This window comes from Xyrauchen texanus, chromosome 35, assembly GCF_025860055.1.
Source record: "Xyrauchen texanus isolate HMW12.3.18 chromosome 35, RBS_HiC_50CHRs, whole genome shotgun sequence".
In the NCBI taxonomy this organism is placed as follows: Eukaryota; Metazoa; Chordata; class Actinopteri; order Cypriniformes; family Catostomidae; genus Xyrauchen; species Xyrauchen texanus.
In genome coordinates this window covers 32,126,703-32,148,881 of record NC_068310.1, presented here as the reverse complement: position 1 = coordinate 32,148,881, position 22,179 = coordinate 32,126,703, and the positions used below count along the sequence as shown (strand labels likewise).

At 36.3% G+C, this 22,179-nt stretch overlaps 2 protein-coding genes across 6 annotated transcripts in view; both read right to left on the bottom strand.

Annotated features, from left to right (window-relative positions):
* The window catches only part of LOC127628401 (homeobox protein Hox-C1a-like), a 100,590-nt gene that overhangs the window by 37,128 nt on the left and 41,283 nt on the right, over positions 1-22,179 (bottom strand). For 4 of the 5 annotated variants that reach the window (XR_007968659.1, XR_007968658.1, XR_007968656.1 and 1 more), the window contains one exon: positions 1,715-1,935. The exons of the other annotated variant lie outside the window; for it this stretch is intronic. The gene's annotated coding sequence lies outside the window, so the exon portion shown is untranslated. The remainder of the gene's footprint in view (positions 1-1,714; positions 1,936-22,179) is intronic. 5 annotated transcript variants of the gene reach the window in all.
* On the bottom strand, positions 15,840-18,723 carry LOC127628407 (homeobox protein Hox-C4a). Its single transcript, XM_052105130.1, has 2 exons — positions 17,310-18,723; positions 15,840-16,804 (listed from the first exon to the last, which is right to left on the bottom strand). Exons 1-2 carry the CDS (start codon positions 17,740-17,742, stop codon positions 16,431-16,433), a joined length of 807 nt encoding a protein of 268 aa, XP_051961090.1. The 5' UTR covers positions 17,743-18,723; the 3' UTR covers positions 15,840-16,430.

Below are 22,179 nucleotides of genomic sequence, written 5' to 3'. Positions count from 1 at the left end.
CACACCACTGGCGACATGCAGCAACAAAGTAGCTGGCAGTGTGAACGCAGCTTTAGACGGATCAGGTATTGGTCCGACGAGCCCAATCCTGTGTGCTAGTCATGTTTGTTACGGTCTCAAAAAATGACATAAAAGAACTACAATTAAAGTAGTTCATTTAACTCTGCATTTCATATGCATTTTATTCAAAGCCACTTGAAGACGTGCAATAGCTCTGTGAATAACAAAAGGCTGTGTTTAATAAGTAAATATATAAAATGCACACACAGCTCCAGCGTGTCAGTGAATGGCGCTGCTCTGTTTACACACACAATTGCATATATTTTTAGCCTTCACCCAGTGCGCAATATTTGAGCGCTACTCATGAATAATGTCTCAGATGTAGATGCTCAGTAGTTTGGTTCACTTATAATATGTATTTAGCATGGCACTGAAGGTGCTGTTTTTTTCTTTTTACCAGAATTTGTAAAAGAAGAAAATTAAACTACTGTAAACTTGCCTACAAACAGACACACTTACAGGACTTCCTGGGGAGTTTAGAATATCAAAATAAAAGCGTGTGGGTTTAAAAGTTTAAAGGTGCATGATTGAGATGTATTACTATATATTACTATTATACTATATTATTATTATCATCATTTGTTTACAAATGATAATAATATTTAAGTTGAATGGGTTCCAAAAAATAACTGTGTGAATGAAAACTGAGCTGATATCTTACAACTAAATTGAACAAAAAAGAGATTTGAAAAATTTGCAAAAAATAAAATACAAAATAAAACTTATTTTCTACTGATGACTTATACTAGAATTACTGTTAATGTTGCTGCTACATTATCCAGTATACTACTTAACAAGGTTTTTCTTAATAAGCTATACATTTATATTGAAATAATGTGTAGTTAGATGTTTGTGTTTCTTTACATATTAAAGAGCACACCCAATTAGTTCCACACAATAATGTCAAGATATTCTAAACTGATTATTCAAAAAACAACAACACTGGTATCGGATTGGGATTGGTATCAACCGATAATGAGATTTCAGATATCGGATTCGGATTGGAAGAGAAAAAGTGGTATTGGTGCATCCCTTGTCTCCAGAAAAAATATTATTACCTTACAAGTGCTCCTCTTTTTTTTATTATTTCATTTTTGTGTATAGGTTTTTATCATGAGGAGGAGATATTTTCACACACTAAAACATTATAAACCCATATCAAAGTCCCTGTAGTTCCTATTTGTTTAATTGTTTTTACAGTTGTCAGTGAGTAATAAGCATTTATGGACATATAATTGCCAGTTTCTTGTGCTTTTAGCTGGCCATATGTCCACTTATTGATCGTAGGTATTTATCTTGGTTGCAACAACAGTCTAAGTGTTTTTGATTGACTAAAAATGATTCACTTGTAAAACATCTTTAAATTAAAATGACCTTTTTTATGTTAGAATGCAGTTGAATTTACTAGCCAAGTTATACATTTTGCCAATACTTCTGAACTTTTATTCTATTTAAGGGGAAAAAACACTTATATTATCTTGATGTCAGTAATTAACTACAGTGTCTAAGTGACAAAATACATTGACATACAACCAAATCTGACACGGCTGATATTCGTTATCGACTAAAATGTCACCGACAGATCAGATTAAGAGGGTATTTCTGAGCAATACAAATCAATACCTAATTTTCACTCCAAAACGTGTTCTCTTACCTGATTCCCTGACATTAATGAAGCTCAAGTTTATAACTGGTTGTGTCTCCCGTCGTCTCTTTCCATAGTACTCGCATATAGGCCCTCCATTCGCCCGGTCATCAGCAGATGGGGAATGGGATCGCTGAATATGTGCGAGTTTTTGAAAGTTTCATACGTGGTCTTCATTATGACTTGTTAAAAGCTTCTTCGCCAGGTTATGTCCATACAGAACTGCTCTCCTGCAGAACACAAGGGGAGAAATTTTGCTCCAATGATAGATTAGATTTATTGCAATATATCTTGTGCAAGTAGGCATTGTTATTGTGATGTTCGTGAAAAGAAAACTGTTGCATCTCTAAAAGTCCTGATAATTGACACACAAGGTGACAATGTGTAGAAAAAACATAAACGTACACTCGCTCAAGTCTGCAATGCCCCCCACCCCCCCACACACACACAACAACGGTAAACAACGTAGTCACGGGCGCGCACTCAGGGATTGAGTTGGTGAGAGAGAGAGAGAGAGAGAGAGAGAGAGAGATCCAGTTGAAAAGAGAAAAGGGCGGGTATGTCTGGGATCGCGTTTGTTTATTTTCGACTAAACGGATTGCAGAAAACAGACTTCGTTTCTGTGATAATGCTTTTATAATGAACACAGGTTAAGATTGAAATACTAACTTTTCAGTCCTCTAGTGGTAGGTATTAAAAAGTAATCGACTTATATTTAACGAATTATTCCTTTACACTGTACAGCTAAAACAGCACCATCAGTGTTTTTTTTCTGTATTTATTATTATTATTATTATTTTTAAATATTTTATTATTTAATCAGTCATGAAGATGAGTTAGCAATGCTTCTTTGTTTTTCTTTTTTTAAGTGTCAGCAATATATTGTTTGTGCTTCTCCGTCGTCATGGATGTAGCCTATTAAAGGATAAAAACTGCATATGTTGTTAACGGAAGAAAAAGAAATCCAACACACGTGCTAAGCGGCTCCAGCAAATGCTAAGGACCCCCCAACATCAATAGTGTCTGGTCAAACAAAGGTTTTTTTGGCGATCTAAATGGCCAATGTACGTCCAAAATTAATCATGTCTCAAAGAATAATGAGTTTACGTTTCCAGTAGTTGTCAGAAAAGATTAGCAAAAACAGGCGTTTGCTGCCCTCCGGTAACCAAAGAAATATTTTCGATTGGTCCTCTGTAGTATGACATTGTCTTGTATTGTCTACTTTTACAATGTCTTGATGAACAAAGAGCAGCAACATTCCCAATTTGCCCCAACTTGGAATGTTAAGGGAGCGAGAAGGACTTCAGAAACTTGTTGGAGTCAAGTAACGAGTTGTTTTAAATTAATATAAATAATGTTTTCACAAAACAAAATAGCTTTATATTCACTACATTATTAGCTATTTTCTATGACGTCATAGAGCTGATGGAATGAAGTGGATCATTGAACGTTGACTGAAACCCAGACAGCTTTTTCCAGATGTCAGTCGACACAACTAGGATTCACTTTTAGCCAACTACTTATATAGCCTATACATTAAACTGTCACGTTGACGTTATAGGCTCTCCCCGCAATAAACGGTATCAAAATTCAGTCTGAGACGAGTTTTAACATGAAAGTCATCACCCATCCTAATAGCACAATGTTAAAGCGCTCAAAACGGTTGTCTCTATGTGATAAATTGTACACAAGGATTATAGTCCCTTTTAATTTACTCTCCCAGTGTCTTGTTTGAATATTTACTTAGACACTCGGCTCTGTCAACGACATGTCTAACGTGTTTTAAAAAGAACCCCACAACGATTCACTCTCTTTCTTTCGTTTTTGTTCAGGATTATACAGAGCTAAAGAGCTTCCAAGACTCAAGCGTGGAAAAGCGAGTTCAGGGCAGGTATTTTTTTTAAGCTCATATGGGAAGCACATATACACATACCTTGGACACTGTATTGAAACAATCATGTGTAAAATGGGAGTGTATAAGGTCAGCTCCAAATAGCTTAAACATTTCCAGTCTTAGTCTCTGAACAAGTAATAGGCTTATCTTTATCTACCATTTGGTAGACATTGTTCAGATAAAGAACCGTGCATATACTGTTTATTAAAGAAGAATATCAAGGAGCCATGGGGCTATCCTCTTCAGTTGTAAGGCTAAATCAATCTTGTTTTAAGAACGATTTGTTATTTTGAGTTCAGTGAATGGCTGTCACAAGCCTTGTCAAATAGAAGCATTCACTATGCATATTACAAGTCCGGCATCTGCCGAGCCCCAGCCCCATTAACATGAAATATTACTGCGCCCGAGAGTGCATAATGCAAGTGTACTCATACCATGACCACAGATGAATTAGATATCTAATGCTATTAAAGAAGTTAAATAACCTATGTTACATAGGTTACAATCGATATATGACGATGTCCAGCATGCATGGTATGTTATTATGTTGTCTTTAATAATAAGATACATTATTTGTATTGATGTCCATAGTGGTGTAGGTTAAGGAAAATGTTTATTTTGCAGGTGTTTTATCTTTCATATTTCTAACTCTTACTGTATATTGTTTGAAAGTCGTCTGTGATCTTGGGAATTTTCTAATTAAGGTAAGTTTGTTCCCTTGTCTCATGCCGCTGGGTCCATTCACTAAATCTGAAAAGGAATCTTTGATGTAGTGGCTCAGCAAGACCATAACTCAGCGCCTCCGCCGGTACGCTACAATTCTCAGTGAACTCTGTTTGAACCACTTTGTTGGCAATGAATCATTTTTCTTTCTCTCACAAAAGCGCGCCGGTCGCTTTGGGTGTCAACCCTTTTATAATTCCTCCCTACCTTCTGCGCTCTTGTGGATGCTGACACAAACAGCTGCATACAATTTCGATAAAAACATCGCTTCAGCCATTTCATGCAAAAATAGCTCCCCTAAAGAGGCTTAAAACAACAATAAGACAAACGTGGAAAATAGACAATCGAAGCGGATGCACGTTGGGTGCACACAACTGTACGGGACAGTCTGTAACTCCAAATGGGTTGTGACGTAACCTAAAATTGTTGCTGGAAAAAAGCCCAATTGATTACTGATCTTAGAATGACTGATCTTGTTCTTTTGAAACTCTATTGAAGGATAAACGGGTTAAAAATGGTATTTAAATAGACTTCTTACTTTCCATGTATTCGCATGAACATTTGAAATGCACAGTACACCTTAATACTTTAGCTTTTCATAAAAGCATCATAAACTTTTCATTGTTTCTACGCAACGCAACGGATTAATTTCTTCAATAAACATTAGTAATATCCTAATGGGTTTTTTGAAGCAGCATAGGAGAGATAAGAGAGTGAATCCAGGAAAGGATTTTAATGAACAGAGGACGTTGTCGGTTATAACGATGCATACAAATGGGCATGTCTCTGAAGAGCAAAAATAGATTTATATCCTTGATGCCCTGCGTTGCTGTAAACAATATGCACCTAAATAAAAGGACACAAATGTACATTGATCTCTTAAGTATTCCTGAAACATGAGCTGCGGCCAGTCATTTTTTTAAATGAGCTTCAGTTGAGGGTCTATTATAATTATTCATTATTGTTTCCTCCTTTTCTATTTCTAGTAGACCATGCCACACATTACCAGTGATGCCAGATGACTCGAAAGCACATACCACGTACATTTAATCGACTATGGAAAAATATAAAAGTCCTACATTTAAACAAGGGAAACGTGAATATGCGACAATCCATACGTGTTACAATTTGTTTAAAGTTATTTTGTTAAAACAACATAAATCTATACTTAAGTTGTATATATAGGCCTAGTGACTATACAAATGACAGAACAAAATCAGTCGAGCTTATGACTGAAACTGTTAAGAGCTTTTAGATCTACTTTTGTTGAAAAACACAGTTATGGGTTTTATTTCTGAGTGGCCTAATCTTCACCCTTACCTTTATTTAAATGGAAACGTGAATTACAGTCATGGTATGAGCTGCATGTGTCTGTGCTGTGTTCATGTCATGGAAGTTTGCGTTGAGTAACGCGCTGATGAGTTTCAAATGAAGAAATTATAGTTGAAAAATTATTTGCAGCTAAAGATGTCCAACAGCTTTGTGCATTAATAAAATGCAAGGTTTGAAAGCAAGAATATCTTTATTTACTGCAGGTAATTGAACATTGTCAAAAAGATCTACGAATTTACAATATACGAATGCTGTTTCACTTTAGAAAAGATTGAATTAATCATTACGACGCAGCAGCACGTCTAGTGACCTCCTCATGACTGCATATGTTTAGACACATTGCAGACACCCCGGAGGCCTGGACAATAGCCTCAATAACACAATTCTGCATCTATACCGTGACACTGCACTTAGTTGCACCAAAGGAATCTTTCTTTTAGGCTTTATGGGCAGTCAACCAGTGTAATATGGCAATGAATATAGCGTTATGAATTTATAACCACTAAAATTAATTTATTTGTGTATTTATTTATTCCGAAACTCTGAGAATTGGGTGAAAATAAGTTTTCGCAATGTCTTGATATCACATGAGGCTACTTAGACTGCCCCTTTGTATTATTGGGTATTATAAATGTAGGCTATCATTAAACACAACATGTAACCACGTCATTAGATATGGATGAGTAGTAGAAGGGATTTTACAAAACTTCCAAGATTCGTTCATCTTGTTGCAAATGTGTCATGGGACGTGTAACGACTTCTCTGTGTAAAGACAACAGATGAGAACACTCTGACATATGTGCCCTAGGACTGCGCCCAGCCCCTACATTCATTTACCCACCTCTAGTTGTCCTTAATGCCCGTTTACATGAGTTAAATGTATGGAAGTTTGAGAAAGAGGGCACTTAAAACTCCAGATGCTCACAGGTGGCCATTCATTCATTGGACGACCTTTCTCAGCACCCTTTGTCACCCATTTCTGTGACAAATACACAGAGATAGAAGATTCTTTATTGTGTTTTGCAACTTTAGAGACGGAGATGAAGGCTCAAGTTAATTTTATTAATATATTCTGTGAGTGGGGGGCATGCAGGCTTCTGTCCGATAATGTTGAAAACTTAATGGAATATTACGGGTTTAGTGCTAGCATTTGTAGCATATTGTTACAACAATTAATTTTAAATGGTCCCTACTTTTTTATAAATAAATAAATCTGGGCTCCAGTTATGTACTTTCAATGGAAGTGAATGGGACCAATTTCTTGGAGCAGGAATTTGAAGTTTATAACTTTATAAAAGCACTTACATCAATTGTTCTGTCAAATATTATGTATTATTTTAGCTGTAAAGTTTTTAAATTGTATTTTTTACAGTCATTTTAAGATTTGTTCACATTATATCATCATCACAACTAAGTTGTAAAATTGTCTTTAACTCTACACAGAAGGTTTGTAAGGGATTTTATCACTAAAATCACGTTAACACACAAGTTGTTTATGTCTTGAGGCTATACTTTTGAAATAGTGATTTGAAAGTTTACGGTTTGGCCCTATTCACTTCCATTGTAAGTACCTCACTGGAACTCAGAATTTAGCGGGTTTTTTTTTTTTAAGAAAAGGAGCAGCAAGTAAAATGTAATTGTTGTTGTAATCAACATTATGCCACAAATTTAGTTGATTGTGCTTAACCTCTGTTGAACCCTTAACATTCCTTAAAGATCATCTTGCATTGCAGAAGACCAAAAACAGTCGCTCAAACACATTCACTCAAATTTCATTTTAAAATTTGTTAAGTATTTGTTTGTTTGTTTATTTGTTTGATTGTAAAAACTATTGCAGGATCTCAAATGTGTTGCTCATTAAAAGTTATAGCTGATTGTCTGTCAGGTACATTTCAGGGGCCTATCATGTGGAATGGACAGACTGCGGGGTCGTTTATAAATTTTAACAAAATATATATACAGAATACTGTGCAAAAGTTTTAGGCACTTTAGGCACAAAAATGTTGCATAGTGAAGATGTCTTCAAAAATAATGCCATAAATAGTTTTCATTGATCAATTTACATCATACAAAGTCCATTAAACTAGCAAAAAAGCTAAATCAATATTTGGTGTGATGCCACCTTTGCCTTTAAAACAGCCCCAATTCTCCACAGTTTTTCAGGGTTGTTGGCAGACAGGATGTATTGGAGAATTTATAACAGTTCTTCTATCTATTTAGGCTTTCTCAATTTCTTATCTTACTCTTCCTGTAATCCCAGACTGACTCGATGTTCAGTGGGATGGGGGGTTGTCTTTGTGGGGGCAATGCCATCTCTTGTAGAGCGCCCTGTCCTATTCTAATTTGCAAAAGTAATGTTTGAAAAATTTATTTTTCCTATTGACACACTAAAGTTGAAGATAAATAACCACTTTAATACAAATGTTTTTGTGAAATCTTTTGCACATTACTATATATATATATATATATATATATATATATATATATATATATATATATATATATATATATATATATATATACATTTCTCTGAAATGGCTTTGCATTAATAAAAATATATCGTTTGTATACTTTGTATCCGATAAACTGTGAAAGTAAGCGGACAAATCCAGACCCAAAGATTAAGTTACGCACAGTTAGGAGTGATCCAGGCAAGGGTGTAGCCAGGAAATTACTTTTGGGTGGGCCTCAGTAAAAATGGATAGGTCAAATTCTTGCCCAAATTTTGTTAAAAGCTAATTTTCTTTAACAACAGGGAGGTGTGCATTCCGACAGTTCTTCACACTTTCAGAAATCAGATATTTGTCATTTTTTTTATACAATTTTGTAAAATTTATATTTGAAGACATAAAATAATCGCTAATATTCTGGGCTACACCACTGGATCCAGGGCTGTCATTAATTTACGAACGTTTTTATGTACTAGATTACGATGCTTTTGGGAAACATGCTGTAGAAATGAATTACTATTTACTACTTTCTAACGTTCTATTTAGCCTTGGGATACCCCGCACTCGTAAATTATAAATAGAAATAAAAACTGTTGGGTTCATTAAACAGTCAATTGAAGAAATTATTAAATCCTGTTAATGTCGCAAGCTTTGCAATACGTACATGATGCGTATTCTGTGTCTGTAGAAACCGACGTGAATGTATCACGGAATTTTCATCAATGCACTTACAACTACTAGATATTTTAGAATGAAAGCCAAAGCCAAACTGTGGCTTTTCTAAACCCATTTTGTGATTTTTGTCCTGCGTCCTCTCTCTCGGTCTGCTTTCGTTTGGCTGGCCATGAGGCATAGCTTGTGGGGTCATGTTGAGTGTAAAGGTGAAGGGGCAAGGCATCAGAACAAAGATTATGGAGATGAGCCCCATGAAGACAATCTGCACGAATGCTTTTCATTTTGCGTAAAATATATATAAAAAAAAACACCCCCAAAAATGCGAAAGATAAATGCATTGATAGGCACTGACCTAGGATGCATATCCACGGGACAATATGAATTTACCAGTTCACGAGTCGAGCGCATATAGTCAGTTTCAGTGCTGCTAGCTTTCTTCAAAATAACATGATGACCCCGGATTCAACTCTGCGCCTTTTTGCGTTTTTACCACGGTTCAGTTTATATAGACGGCCTCGTAACAATGCTAAGAACTGAAACTTTTCATCACTAACTTCATTATTTTGAGACGACACTTATCTTACAAAAAGGGCTGATAAAATGAATATCAAGAAGAATATCAAGAATATCAAGAATATTCAGGCTGCTGAACAGAAAGATGGCTTATAAATATGGTTCCATATTTTGGATTGTTTTGGGAGTGTTGTTAATTTATTAAATATATTTAACAGTGGTTCTCAGTGGTCCTGAAGTACACTGCACGTGTCCCTTCTCGAATGTTTCCCTCATGGTCTGGTCTGCACTTATATAGCGCTTTTTTTTTAACCTTAGAGTGTTAACCAAAGCGCTTCACACTGTGACACATTCACCCATTCACACTCACATTCACACACCAACGACTTATCTGACACCCAGTTCAGTTGAAGTAGCAGTAATGAGCTGATGGGCTGAATCTGGTGTGTTAATAAATAAGGGAGACAACCAAAATGTGTCCACACTAAGGACACTCGCTTTGGGTGGGTGTTGTGAGTACTGATCCCAACTCCAAACAATGCCTCTCCATTTAACGACTGCAGACGTTTCTGAAGGTTGCATTAGTATTTGTCTTTGGGATTTAGTCAAACGATGCGATTTTAAAACTGTCCACAAATTCAGTTTAATATCTACACCGATCAGCCACAACATTAAAACTACCTGACTAATATTGCGTAGGTCCCCCTCGTGCCGCCAAAACAGCGACAACCCGCATCTCAGAATTGCATTCTGAGATTATATTCTTCTCACCACAATTGTACAGAGCGGTTATCTGAGTTACCGTAGACTTTGTCTGTTAGAACTAGTCTGGCAAATTCTGTTGACCTCTCTCATCAACAAGACATTTCCGTCCACAAAACTGCCACTCACTAGATGTTCTTTGCTTTTGGCACCATTCGGAGTAAATTCAAGAGACGGTTGTGCATGAAAAACCCAGGAGACCAACGTTACAGAAATATTCAAACCAGCACCTCTGGCACCAACAATCATGCCATGGGAATATCTAATAAGCCAATCGTGTGGTAGCTCTGCAGAGCATAAAATAATTCCGATTAGGGTCAGGAGCTTCAGTTAATATTCACATCAACAATCAGAATGGAGAAAAATGTGATCTCAGTGATTTGGAGCATGGCATGATTGTTGGTGCCAGATAGGCTTGAAACTGCTGATCTCATGCTATTTTCACACACAACAGTCTCTAGAATTTACTCAGAATTGTGCCAAAAACAAAAAAACATCCAGTGAGGGTCAGTTCTGTGGATGGAAATGCCTTGCTGATTAGAGAGGTCAACAGAGAATGGTCAGACTGGTTCAAACTGACAAATTCTGTGGTAACTCAGATAACCGATCAGTACAATTGTTGTGAGAAGAACAACATCTCAGAATTCTGATATGCGGGTTGATGCTGTTTTGGCGGCAGGATATTTGGCAGGTGGTTTTAATGTTGTGACTGATCGGTATATATTTTATATAGCCTACTTACACACTGAACGGTGTAACTTCCTCAATGATTCTTTTTTTAACACTTGTTGCTTTGAAACGACGCATGTTAGAGACACTGCTTATTCGGCAAATTGCATGGATACACTGGCACTAACTTGACAAGTGTAAAAAAAGACACGCTAAAGACACTGATGAAACCTGATAATCCTAATGTAACACATCAGCGACAGAGAGACTATAAAAAGTGAAAATGCATGCTTAGTTATTTTGCAGGAACTAGCTCTTCCTGATTTGACCCTAAATAATTTGTTTTATTGATGCAATCTAATGTCAGGGTGTTTTAGTCATATTAAATATTTTTTGACTTGAATAAAATAAATGAAATTACATGTTACCACGTGAAGCACATTTTTGGCTACACTTTTTATTTTTTTACATTAAAAGCCTAATTCATACCTTATTCAGTACCTGCCTGTCCTCAGTCTCTAACGTGTTATATAATACAGAATCCGTCAACAATTCTCATTAAAAGTGTGTCTAGTGGTGTTACTAACATGTTTACCCTATACATTTGGCAGTGTCAGGGTCAGAATAAACGCACAGGCAAATTGCGTTGATTCAATTCATATGTTGGTGAATTTTTGCCCAGTTGCTCGAAAGTACAACTTTAGTACGTGCAACATGTGTTTTAAGGCATATTTCCCAGCACGTAAACTTTTATTTTAGAACAATCAGAAATTAGTAGAGTAAATAGATCTCTATCTTTCCGCTTCAGTGTACTGGGAGAAACCAATCACCCAATACACTTTACAACTGTGAACAATGCAAAGTGAATAAAAGAAATAAAGGCCTATACAATGTTTGCTGTATTTTAAAGCATAATAGTTGATCATTTAAACAATCAATAAGTTAAAATCTTACATGTTTCAAATAATAATAACTAACACAATGAAAATGTATATACGCTATTTTAATAAATAAAAACATATGGATGTTTGATCATCGTGGTTTATAACACTAGCGAACTATATAAATAAATGCATTAATAAATACATTAGTTTGATGGAACGTGCTGGAAGCCTCGGTTCTGCAGAAAGGTGATGATCTTGTTCAGTCTCTTCTTCCTCTTCTTCCAACAAAAGCAGGTCTAAAAGTCTAAGCACAACAATTGTTGCATGGCTCAACCTTCAGTCATCCGGGTGATTCGTGGACGCACATAATGAAGTGTCTACCTCCCTATACGACACAGTTCACTAGTGCGGATGGTGAGTAGTTACAAAATGTGCAATTTTCCGGGGCTCACAATCATTAGCCTAATTTCTGTTAAATTTTACATTTGTACAATTTACATTCACTTTTTGTTTTATTGCAAAACTTCTTATTTTTCTTCATTTATAAAATCACAAATTCTTCGTCACTTGCAGAGACACAACAATAGGACAACGTCTATGACACGAACGTGCAGAGATGTCTGTGTTTGCGCACAACTTTCAGGTTGGGGAGACTCGAGATTGTGACGAAAGACCTTAGCAGCTTTGGTATGGACACATCTTGAAGGATCTCTTTAAGTTCACCTTTATAAGTAACGACCTACGCGCTGGTTTTGAAAACCATTTCCATCATAACATAATACATATCTTACAACGAACTTTAGAGTGTGATCTGCAACTTTATCAGAAAACAGACCTCAGTGCAACCGCAGGCGCCATGTTGTTCACCCTGCACAAATTAAATCTGCCCTCTATATTTGTACACTAACAGTTTCGTAACTACATTCAAAAGCGTTTGGTCAATCATGTGATGTCCCAGTATCCATATCTAACAAAATACCTACTAAAAAACTTTCTTATTCCTTTTCTTAAATGGCAGTCTTAAATAATGTGAACTCCTGCGCCTGTTAAAAAACGAGTATCAATAGGCTAGTACTGTCTTAAATAATATAAAATCTTAAAATATTTGAAATATTGTACAGGCCTTCTTGTGATCATTTGTACTTGTAATCTGATGTAGGCTACACATTTTCAACAACTAATTAAAAAAGAATATGAGCATTGAGTTGGTTATATCCCAACTGCTATCTGCTTAATCAAATCATAAATCTATGATCCGTAAGCTTACATTAATTACCCAGGGTAAAAAAATGGGTTTCGTAAGGAAAGCCATTAATATTTTACCTTTAAGTTTTTTGTCCGAAACTATAAGTGACGTTATTATCTTTTACAGTAACACACGGCTCACTGTGAAAAAAGTTGTGTTTGGCAACTTAAAATAACCTTTCAAGAGGTTAAGACTGAGTTAACTGGTTTTGTTCATTTTAAAAATATTATTTAATATCGACCATTAACTACTTAACCATTAAATCAGGTTGAAATAACTAATTTAAGTTAAAAAAAAAATCACGTTTTCGCTTTTACAGTGTGTTGTGTATAAATGAGTTAGGTGGAGCACCATAGGTCGAGCGTGATTTGCGTTTTTCACTTTTCTTTTAACATGCAATTTTCGAAGAAAAATATAGATGTAGAAAAGTACCTTTACATCTACCAAAAATCAAAAGTGCAAGACATTAATGACTAGGCCTAGTTAATTTACTGACTGACTAGTGGCAACGCTCCCCAATTATGAGAGAAAAATTCTCAAAATGTCATTACTGTTCTTGTCTGGGATACAAAGTATCGTGCGTTTAAAAGTTGTCATACCTGTATAATGTGATCAAGCAAAAAGCTTATAAGTAGATCTGTCAGTGAAAACTAGTATTAAATTGTTGATATTGAATGACAATATTTTTGTAAGCTATAGGCTATATTTTGTCCACTTTGTGCGTGATTATTTGTTAACGGAATAATGGTTATTTAGTCTTTATCTTTGAGAGCAAACTGATTTTCTTTGCTCAAGTATTTAAACATTACATTACTAACACACTGAGCATGACTTAGGTTAATAAGTTACACTAACAGCCAACTGAAATGACAAGGTCGCGCGCTACAGAAGAGCCTTGTCTCTGAGTTCACCGATGTCGCACGTCATACGGAGAAAGGAGAAACACATTCAGATGTATTTCGTCTATTGGTTCATCAATGTAACACACGCAGGCACGCACACGCACACACACACACAAATCCTAGTAGGCCTGTGAGGGTGCACACAGAAGGTACACGTTAGAGAGCCAGTGGGGTCACGGGGTTGGAAAGGTCGGTCGATCCGGCTGAAATGAAACTAATGGGACAGAAAATGTGTCCCCAAATTGAACTCGACTTTTCTCAGTTGCCACAAACTTCAATAAAGTATATTTTCAGCCTCGCGACATGGAGGCGACAGCATCTCGAAAGAAACTGACGGGATGCTACGATTTAGTCGTTCACATTCATTTCTCTCTGCTGTTCAGTCACATAATGGTCTCTGAATGCACCTACTCTTTTCAAGTGCCTTTCCAAAGTCATGGCCAAGCTGAAGCGATGGCCAATGCCTTTCTTCTCATTTAGGTTTGGACAAACTATCCGCTGAAACATATTTTGGAGTGACGCTTTTGTGCACAATTTAGTGCCTGTACAACTAAATACATAGAAGTACAATTGACTATGCTGGCGGACTTGATTGATGGTCTAAAATGACTCACTCCTTTGTGCTTCTCAGCCCCCCACTTAGCAAAACCGTTGTGTAATCTTCATTCAGGCCAAACCGATTTTCAATTAATCAAACACATTCCTTGTTTTCTGTACATTTTTGTGTATCAATAGTGAGGCTGAAGTGTTCTAAATTATTTCATTAAAAAAAATATTGTGCTTATTGAATTCAACATCCAGGATTTAAAATCTATCTATCGTCATAAATACCAAATTTTCACAGTGAAGTATCCTTGCATGCCGCATTGTAACTGTCTAGATTTTGGAACTGTGTGTCTCGTTCTCAATATGTGTCGATGACGTTGCTTCGGAAATGATGTAGCGCCACTTTTAAAAACAAAACAAAAGGAGTGGCTTGAACTAGTACTTTCAAATACACAAAGGAACAGTGAGGATATTTCACCGCATGCAAATGTTTTTTGCGACATAGACTACATGACCATAAATTCTAAATTGTGGAACAATTTCGAAAGGATGTTTTCACAAATATTGTCTTTATTCATTAGTCCTTTGACACTCAATTGTTTTTGTCGCTAATGTGTAGTAGGCTATGACGGTTAGTGTTTGGTAATTCGTGTCAGACTCCGCAGCAACTGAATCTATTCCAATTTATTAGCATTCATTTATAATAATAACTAATTCCAAAGAGCTATTATGAACAGCTTAAATGTAATTTAAACTCAGCATGATCACTATTACATTTGAAAATGTTTCAGTAAGACCTTTACATACTCAATAAATCTCTCCAATTAAAATGTAATTTGTCCGACCAAGTTCATAATACACATTTTATGTTTTAAGAACATGTTTTCACGTAACGAATATTTTACTTTTAAATTTGGCTTTGTAAATAATGTGTTTGGAAATATGTCAAAATTAGTTTGTTAGTTTGATAAAGTGGAATGAAAAGTGGAAAGAAAGACAGGAAGTGCTAGTAATATCTTCAAAACTGTAATTGAATTTCATAGACATTTTTAGCTATGTTGAAATCAGTAATGAACAGCAAGCCATTCTCCGGAATGTAGAGGTCCCCACTGAAAAGGCCCGAATTGCGTGCCACATGAATCGAATGTGTGAGAAAGTGATGGGCGCACAACCTATCCCACAGGTATGAGATAAGACGTTTTAAATATAAGAAACGGTTTGTCAAAAATAAAATGGTTAATTAATTCTCTGTAGCAATTAAAAATAAAATAAAAGAAATACAAAACCCACTCAAGACCACTGGTGTACATTCTTAAATGTAGATATAACATGATTTTACTTTTGGGCCTATGTTTGCATTTTAACTGTCTATTAAAAATAAAGTCTGTGCATCTTCTGTTAAAACTAGAGAAAACCTTTCGCTATTCATTCGTAAGCCTACATTGTCTACATTGTGCAAGAATAAAAAATCAGTCTACATTGTGCATTAATAAAAATTCACCCAAGTCTATGTAAAACTAATAGACACTTACGTTTTATTGACCAATATATTTAGCACAAATACACTAAACTGGTTTTATTGCATCTAACAACAATCTGCTGTTAATAGCCTAAACACAACGCCATTACAACAAAACTAAATGATAATTTAAAATCATAACCTTTCCATACGACAGATAATCCACAGCATGTTGTACTTTTAAAGAAAACAAAGACGTTTAAGATTTTCTATCGATATCGACGATAATGTTTTTCATTTACAGTACAAAAAAGTATCCCCTCTCTCGAGCGAGAAATAAATAGATCAGTTGTGCACTTCACCTTGGCAGCTGGGCAAAGAAAGGCCCACAAATAACATTTGAATAAAATGTCCATAACCTGCTTCGTCCAAAACACTACTCCTGGGAAAAACATCATATTGATTGAGCTTTAATAAATTAAACCCTGTTTTGCGTAAAAAATAATCCATAGGTATTCGCAGTAATCCATGCTATATAACATGCATTTTATATAACTGTGGACTGAAAGGAATCCCCTTTACGCACAAGATACCTACGAAAACAAAATATATTATATTTGATAAATAATCAGTCATTTTGATCTCCCCTTCTCTCCTTGAAATAGTTCTCTTATAACCTTGTAATATCCTCGCCACGCTCTGTTCCGGAGAGGTCTTCGGAGGCTGACATGGTGTTAGTGGTGGAAGCTGCCGCCACAATGCCAGCCGTTGAGCTTGTGTTGGACACGGAGGAAATGCCCGTTGAAGACGAAGATCTGACTTTGGTGTTTGGCAGCCTATGGTCTTTTTTCCACTTCATCCTGCGGTTCTGAAACCAAATTTTGATTTGCCTCTCCGAGAGGACCAAGGAATGAGCAATCTCGATTCGTCTTCGCCGTGTTAAGTACCGATTATAGTGGAATTCCTTCTCCAATTCTAAGACTTGCTGGCGAGTGTAAGCAGTTCTAGACCGCTTGGGTTCCGCTCCATTGTAACTAGAGTTCACTGGAAAGAGGAGAAGCAAAGGGAAAGAAAGAATAGAAAAGAAGCAGCAAGGGAAGGATAGGGTAAACAAGCGTGTCTTTAACTGAGAAATGGTGGCGATAGAGCGGGGCGAGGGTGGGTTCAAATATCTCAAACTTATGTAGCTTTCTATAATAAGGCTAAAAATCACTTTGGACTCAGCACTGAATTATTAATGTAACATTATAAAGCTTAGTTTTCTCTGGTCCCAGATCTCCCTCACTCTCTCACACACTCATAACAAGAGAAGCCACATGGTGATACGACTGCCCAGAGTATACCTCGGCTATAAAATTTATGGTGGGTGTAATTACCAATGCCTAGTCGTAAATCCGCCTCAATTGTGCCATTTCAAAGACTTCTATCCTATCGTAGCAGAGGCTGGCCAGGGGATGAGTGTAAAAAGGAGTGAGGCAGACGGAGAGAGAGAGTTAGAATGAGGGGCGAGCTTTACAGTGCTTAAGAGAAATACACTCAAGTTGCCTACCGGTGCTGACGTGAATTTTCTTCATCCATGGGTACACCACGGGTTGTTTGGCAGAGGCTGAGCTGTTGGGATGCTCCGGGGTGGCTTGATTGCAGGCGGAGGATGCAGCCGGAGGGGTAGCTGGAGATAGGGGTAACGGTGGGGGCTCACATGAGGCAGATTGCCCTTTTCCGAGCAGGTGCCCCGCATGAGGCAGTCCATGTCCTCTTTGAGTATCAGGTTCAGGGATGCTTGCACAGTTGTATTGACGCTCCTGGTAGCTTGCCCGTGGAGGGTATAACTCCTGGTGGTGATGCTGGTAGCCACTATCCCTTGCACGGCTGTAATATTCGGGGCTGTGTTCGGGAATGTAGCTATTTTGCGAATATTCCTCGCAAGGAGGAAATTTCGGATCGATGTAGTTAGAGTCCATCAAATACGAGCTCATGATCATTAATTTCTGGAGTGGAAAATAATTTTTCTAGCTTTGTCGTTTTTCTGCTCCATAAAGCCCTCCTACTAGCGAGCAACCCTGTAAAGTTACTTTTACCACGTGATATGATGGCCCAATGGCATGGGGCGATGTAGTCCCCGGATAAGGAACCAGAGCATTCGCCAATGTACCTTAAATTTTCCGCCATTGTGCGCGAAGTCTCTCTCTATTTCTATCTCTCTCTCTCTCTCTCTCTCTCTCTCTCTCTCTCTCTCTCTCTCTCTCTCTCTCTCTCTCTCTCTCCCCCTCTCTATCACACACGCACGCATACACACAATGGAAAAGTCCTCTCCTATCATACCACACCACCATGGTCTGTTTCTAGAGTTAACTAGAATTTACCAATTACTTGTTTTGAAATAAAGAACAAATAAGACGTCTATTTGGGACAATAATGGATCAAAAATACTCCACTTACTGCCAATAATGATAATAAATGATCAAATGCCATTTCTGCCTCATTTTATTTACTGCAATCCAAGCAGGCAAAATGCATTAGAATTAGCATGGTATATTTGTGGAGGTATCTCCAGAAAACGTATATATATATATATAATATATAAATAATTTTTATTTTTACTTTGTTAGTGTTGTAGCCAGGTAAAAACTTAAGAAATTATGTTTTGACCTCAGGCAGTTGAAATACTTTATTGAGGAGTATTCGGTATAGGCTATAAAAGCTTTAAATCAATTGTTTACAATGGATGGCATGCAGCATATTTCCTCTTGCAGCATAAGTCCTATACCGTTTAGCTCATTATGTTCATGTCGTCATGTACTAATTCTGTTTATTTAAGCCCATCTACTAATGACTGTAACAGCAAAAAACTTAAGTACGATGTCACGTGCCTTTGACTAAGACGAATACAAACCCAGCTTGGCTTTCGTGGCTTTTAAGTCGCCCATGTATTCCTGTAGAGACGTATTTGCGATTTTCATTTTTTAGACACAAATTCGGTTCTACAGGGTACATATAGACGACTACTGATTTTCCTCTTCATCTGAAATAGTACTTAATCATTTTCTGGCCCAAGGTTTCTGGGTGGAAAAATATTATAAAACTAAAGAAAAATGTGCTAAGTGATGTCTAAACATCCGCTTTATTATTTCGCGAAAGGTTTGTTGAATCTTTTCCCATTGCTATTTTTGTAATTTATTCTTCTGCTCGAAAAAAGATATGCCAAGATATCTGAGCTAATAAGACTAGGGCTGCGTTTCCCGAAGCTCTAAGTAGTTATTAGCACTTAAATTGTACTTAATCTCTAAGGCCCGTTTCCCAAAAGCGTTATTTATTCGTTATCTAAGTAAAAACGTTCGTAAATTAACGAGAGTTTTGAACCGCTCTTAAGTCCATTATGTGCAATTTAAGCATGTCTCTCTGGCACCTTTCAGTTTATCAAAGACAAACGGACATTTAATAAATATTATTACATTTTGGAAATTGCAAAACCATTGTAAACTATTTCAGAGGATTAATTTTTTTTTTGAAAAAATCAATGAAATAAATAGGCAGTCTCAGCAGTCTGAAAATGCGACGTGATTGGTCTAAATTTACAAGACACGCATTACAGTATAACGATATATTAGCCTTCTTTGATAAGCTGTAATGGCAATAGAAAGATGACCTGTTATTAAACAGATGATTTAAGAAGACATGTGTAATATAATGTGACCATGCAGTTTAAAACTTAAATAAATATGCCTAATACATAATTAAAATGTGGTCAACAAAAGAGATTAGGTAAGAATGTGCAATTAGAGATTCCCTCTATCCCTTCCTCCTCCTCTTCCTACTTCCTCCAATGGATGTTTCAAATCAGCTAGCTTATAGACTTTTTACAAGGCAGCAACAAATTGCATGATGCATAATGGCACTAAAGGTACAAGTAGTGCCTTGAACTCTAACCAGATGATCTATTCATATTTAGATATGTCTTTGAGTAGTTCAGTACTGATTCCCATCATTTTAATCCTGTTCTGTGCGCATTTGTTCAGTTTCCAGCAAAACACTTTAGGCTAAGTGAGCGTCGCTTATGATTCACATCGAGTCCATTCACCTTACATGCATTTATTGCGTTACTTTCATTAATCTATATGATTGAGCATCAATACACCTGAATGTCCATCTTACTAAAGCCATAATTATTTCTATAATTAAATTCTGTAATAGTTAATACATTTAGGTGCCTCAAGAGGGATACAAACAACTTCCGTGTTTGTTAGTATTTAGACATTATTTTCATTTTGAGAAGATAAACTCTAGACATATTTGCCAAAGTGATCAGCACCTTTGGACTGGACAGCTCCCATAACGCAGCACTTAAATCCTGCTTTATAATGAGCGATCTACGTGCTGGTTTGGGAAACAGGTGTCCATCATAAAATAAAGAGCAACGTTCCTTAAAACGACCGTAAAAGTGTGAGTTGCAATGTTATCGGGAAACCTAGCCCTAATCAGTAGTGTGATCAATAAATTATAGCCCTACACTATTTTTTAAAAACTAACTAGATTTTTATTGATTTATTTATTTACTTTTCCTTGTTACAACGCATTCCATTTATTTGCCACCATACTCTTACTATTCACTTAGATTCAACAGCTCCGTTTTCTCAGTTGGCTGTGTCTGACCATTTTTTTTTATTATTATTTTTTTTTACCTGTTCTGCCTTATTCACATTTTACCATTTAAGCCTGTAGTCTTTGCTTCACCCCTTACCATCTCCATTAGGTAGAAGTAAAATAATTGAGACAGACTGAGCAAGAGACAGAGAAAAGATAAATATTTTTACCATCAAATTTTATCAAATCTCAAACACCTAGAGCACCTACTTGAGAATTCAGTCACAAACAAGTTGTGCACAAAGCGGACACGTGACAGCACAGATTAAAAATAAGTTTCTTTTGTTTTCTTTTGGGGGGGGGGGTTATTGTGAACGCTATTACCATTTGACCGCTCGGTAACCCACAACACTGTGCCCTGCTGCATTTCTCTCTACAATTTCATCTAAACAGACACAAGTAAGGATGCACCATGTATTCCACTACAGATTACATGCTGTAAAATGTCATTTGTAACGTATTCCGTTAGATTACTCAAGGTCAGTAACGTATTCAAAATACTTTGGATTACTTCTTCAGCACTGGTAGATTTTTTCACTTGTTTTGACTATAAAATACACATGTTAAAAATACATTCTCTGAAAAACCTAAATATCTTATGCAGTGTTGTTTCTAAAACAAGATGAATCAAATTGATCTTGTTTTAAGGATTTTTAGATATTTTTACAAGAAAACAAGACAAAAATTATTATCAAGAATACGATATTTGCCCTAATATCAAAGGTCTTATTTGAAAAAAGAAATTATGAATAACATTTTAGCTTAGCATAAAGCTGACAAGTCACACAAGTTTTATTTCGATTTCTTCTGCTTCAAACGTACTTCTTTGTCTTCTCCTATGAATGTAACACGTCATAAGAAAGTGTTTCACCGCTGTTCAAATGCTCTGTGGATCGCATCATTTATATGTATAAATGTTTTCCATCTGAAAGGACTAAATATTAAATTAAACAAATGACAATAAAATGCAAAGTAATCTCTTCAGTAATAAAAGTACTTTTTGAATGTAACTGTATTCTAATTACCAATAATTTAAACTGTAACTGTAGTGGAATACAATCCCGTTACATGTATTCCGTTACTACCCAACCCTGTTTATATATATATATATATATATATATATATATATATATATATATATATATATATATATATATATATATATATTTTTTTTTTTAAAGAAAATGTGTAGATGCAACTGTCAACATTTTGAAATCCGAATTTCATCCCACCATTTAAATATTTAAAAAATATTTGTATTTTTACATAAACATCACAGAAATGCAACCAACATCAACAAATATACACAATTCTTTAACAAATGAAATTCTGAAGGAAGAGCGTAGTTGCCTCATCTCCTGTATTTTATTTTACTTCTAGACCCTACAGATGTGATGTGGATTTTTGTCCACCCCCACCAGCCTGAAAACGTCCCCATCCACCCACTCGACCCTGCTCTAGTGTTGCGGACGCATTTTAATATTAGTTAGACAGCCTGACCTGCATTTCACCCCTCGCGTTTGACTCGCAATAGTTCACTGCCAAGGAGTTATTGATGAGCTAAAAGCGATGAATTCCCTCTGCACACAAATGGTCTCGGATCTTGCACCTAGCTCAATAACTAGTTATAATGTAGAGAGTTGGAAAAATCTGTACCCGCCGGCGAATTTGCTTGACGATTCGTGTATATTGTTTAATTCCCACTACACAGACAGACAGACAGACAGACAGACATGACATGACCAGGGTCTATGGTGGTTACGTTTGAAGGAATGCTA

Coding starts and splice junctions, on each gene's coding strand:
- LOC127628407 (XM_052105130.1), bottom strand. CDS start 17,742: ATGATCATGAGCTCGTATTTGATGGACTCTAACTACATCGATCCGAAA. Junction 16,805..17,309: donor GAAAATTCACGTCAGCACCG/GTAGGCAACTTG, acceptor TCCTCTTTCCAG/TGAACTCTAGTTACAATGGA.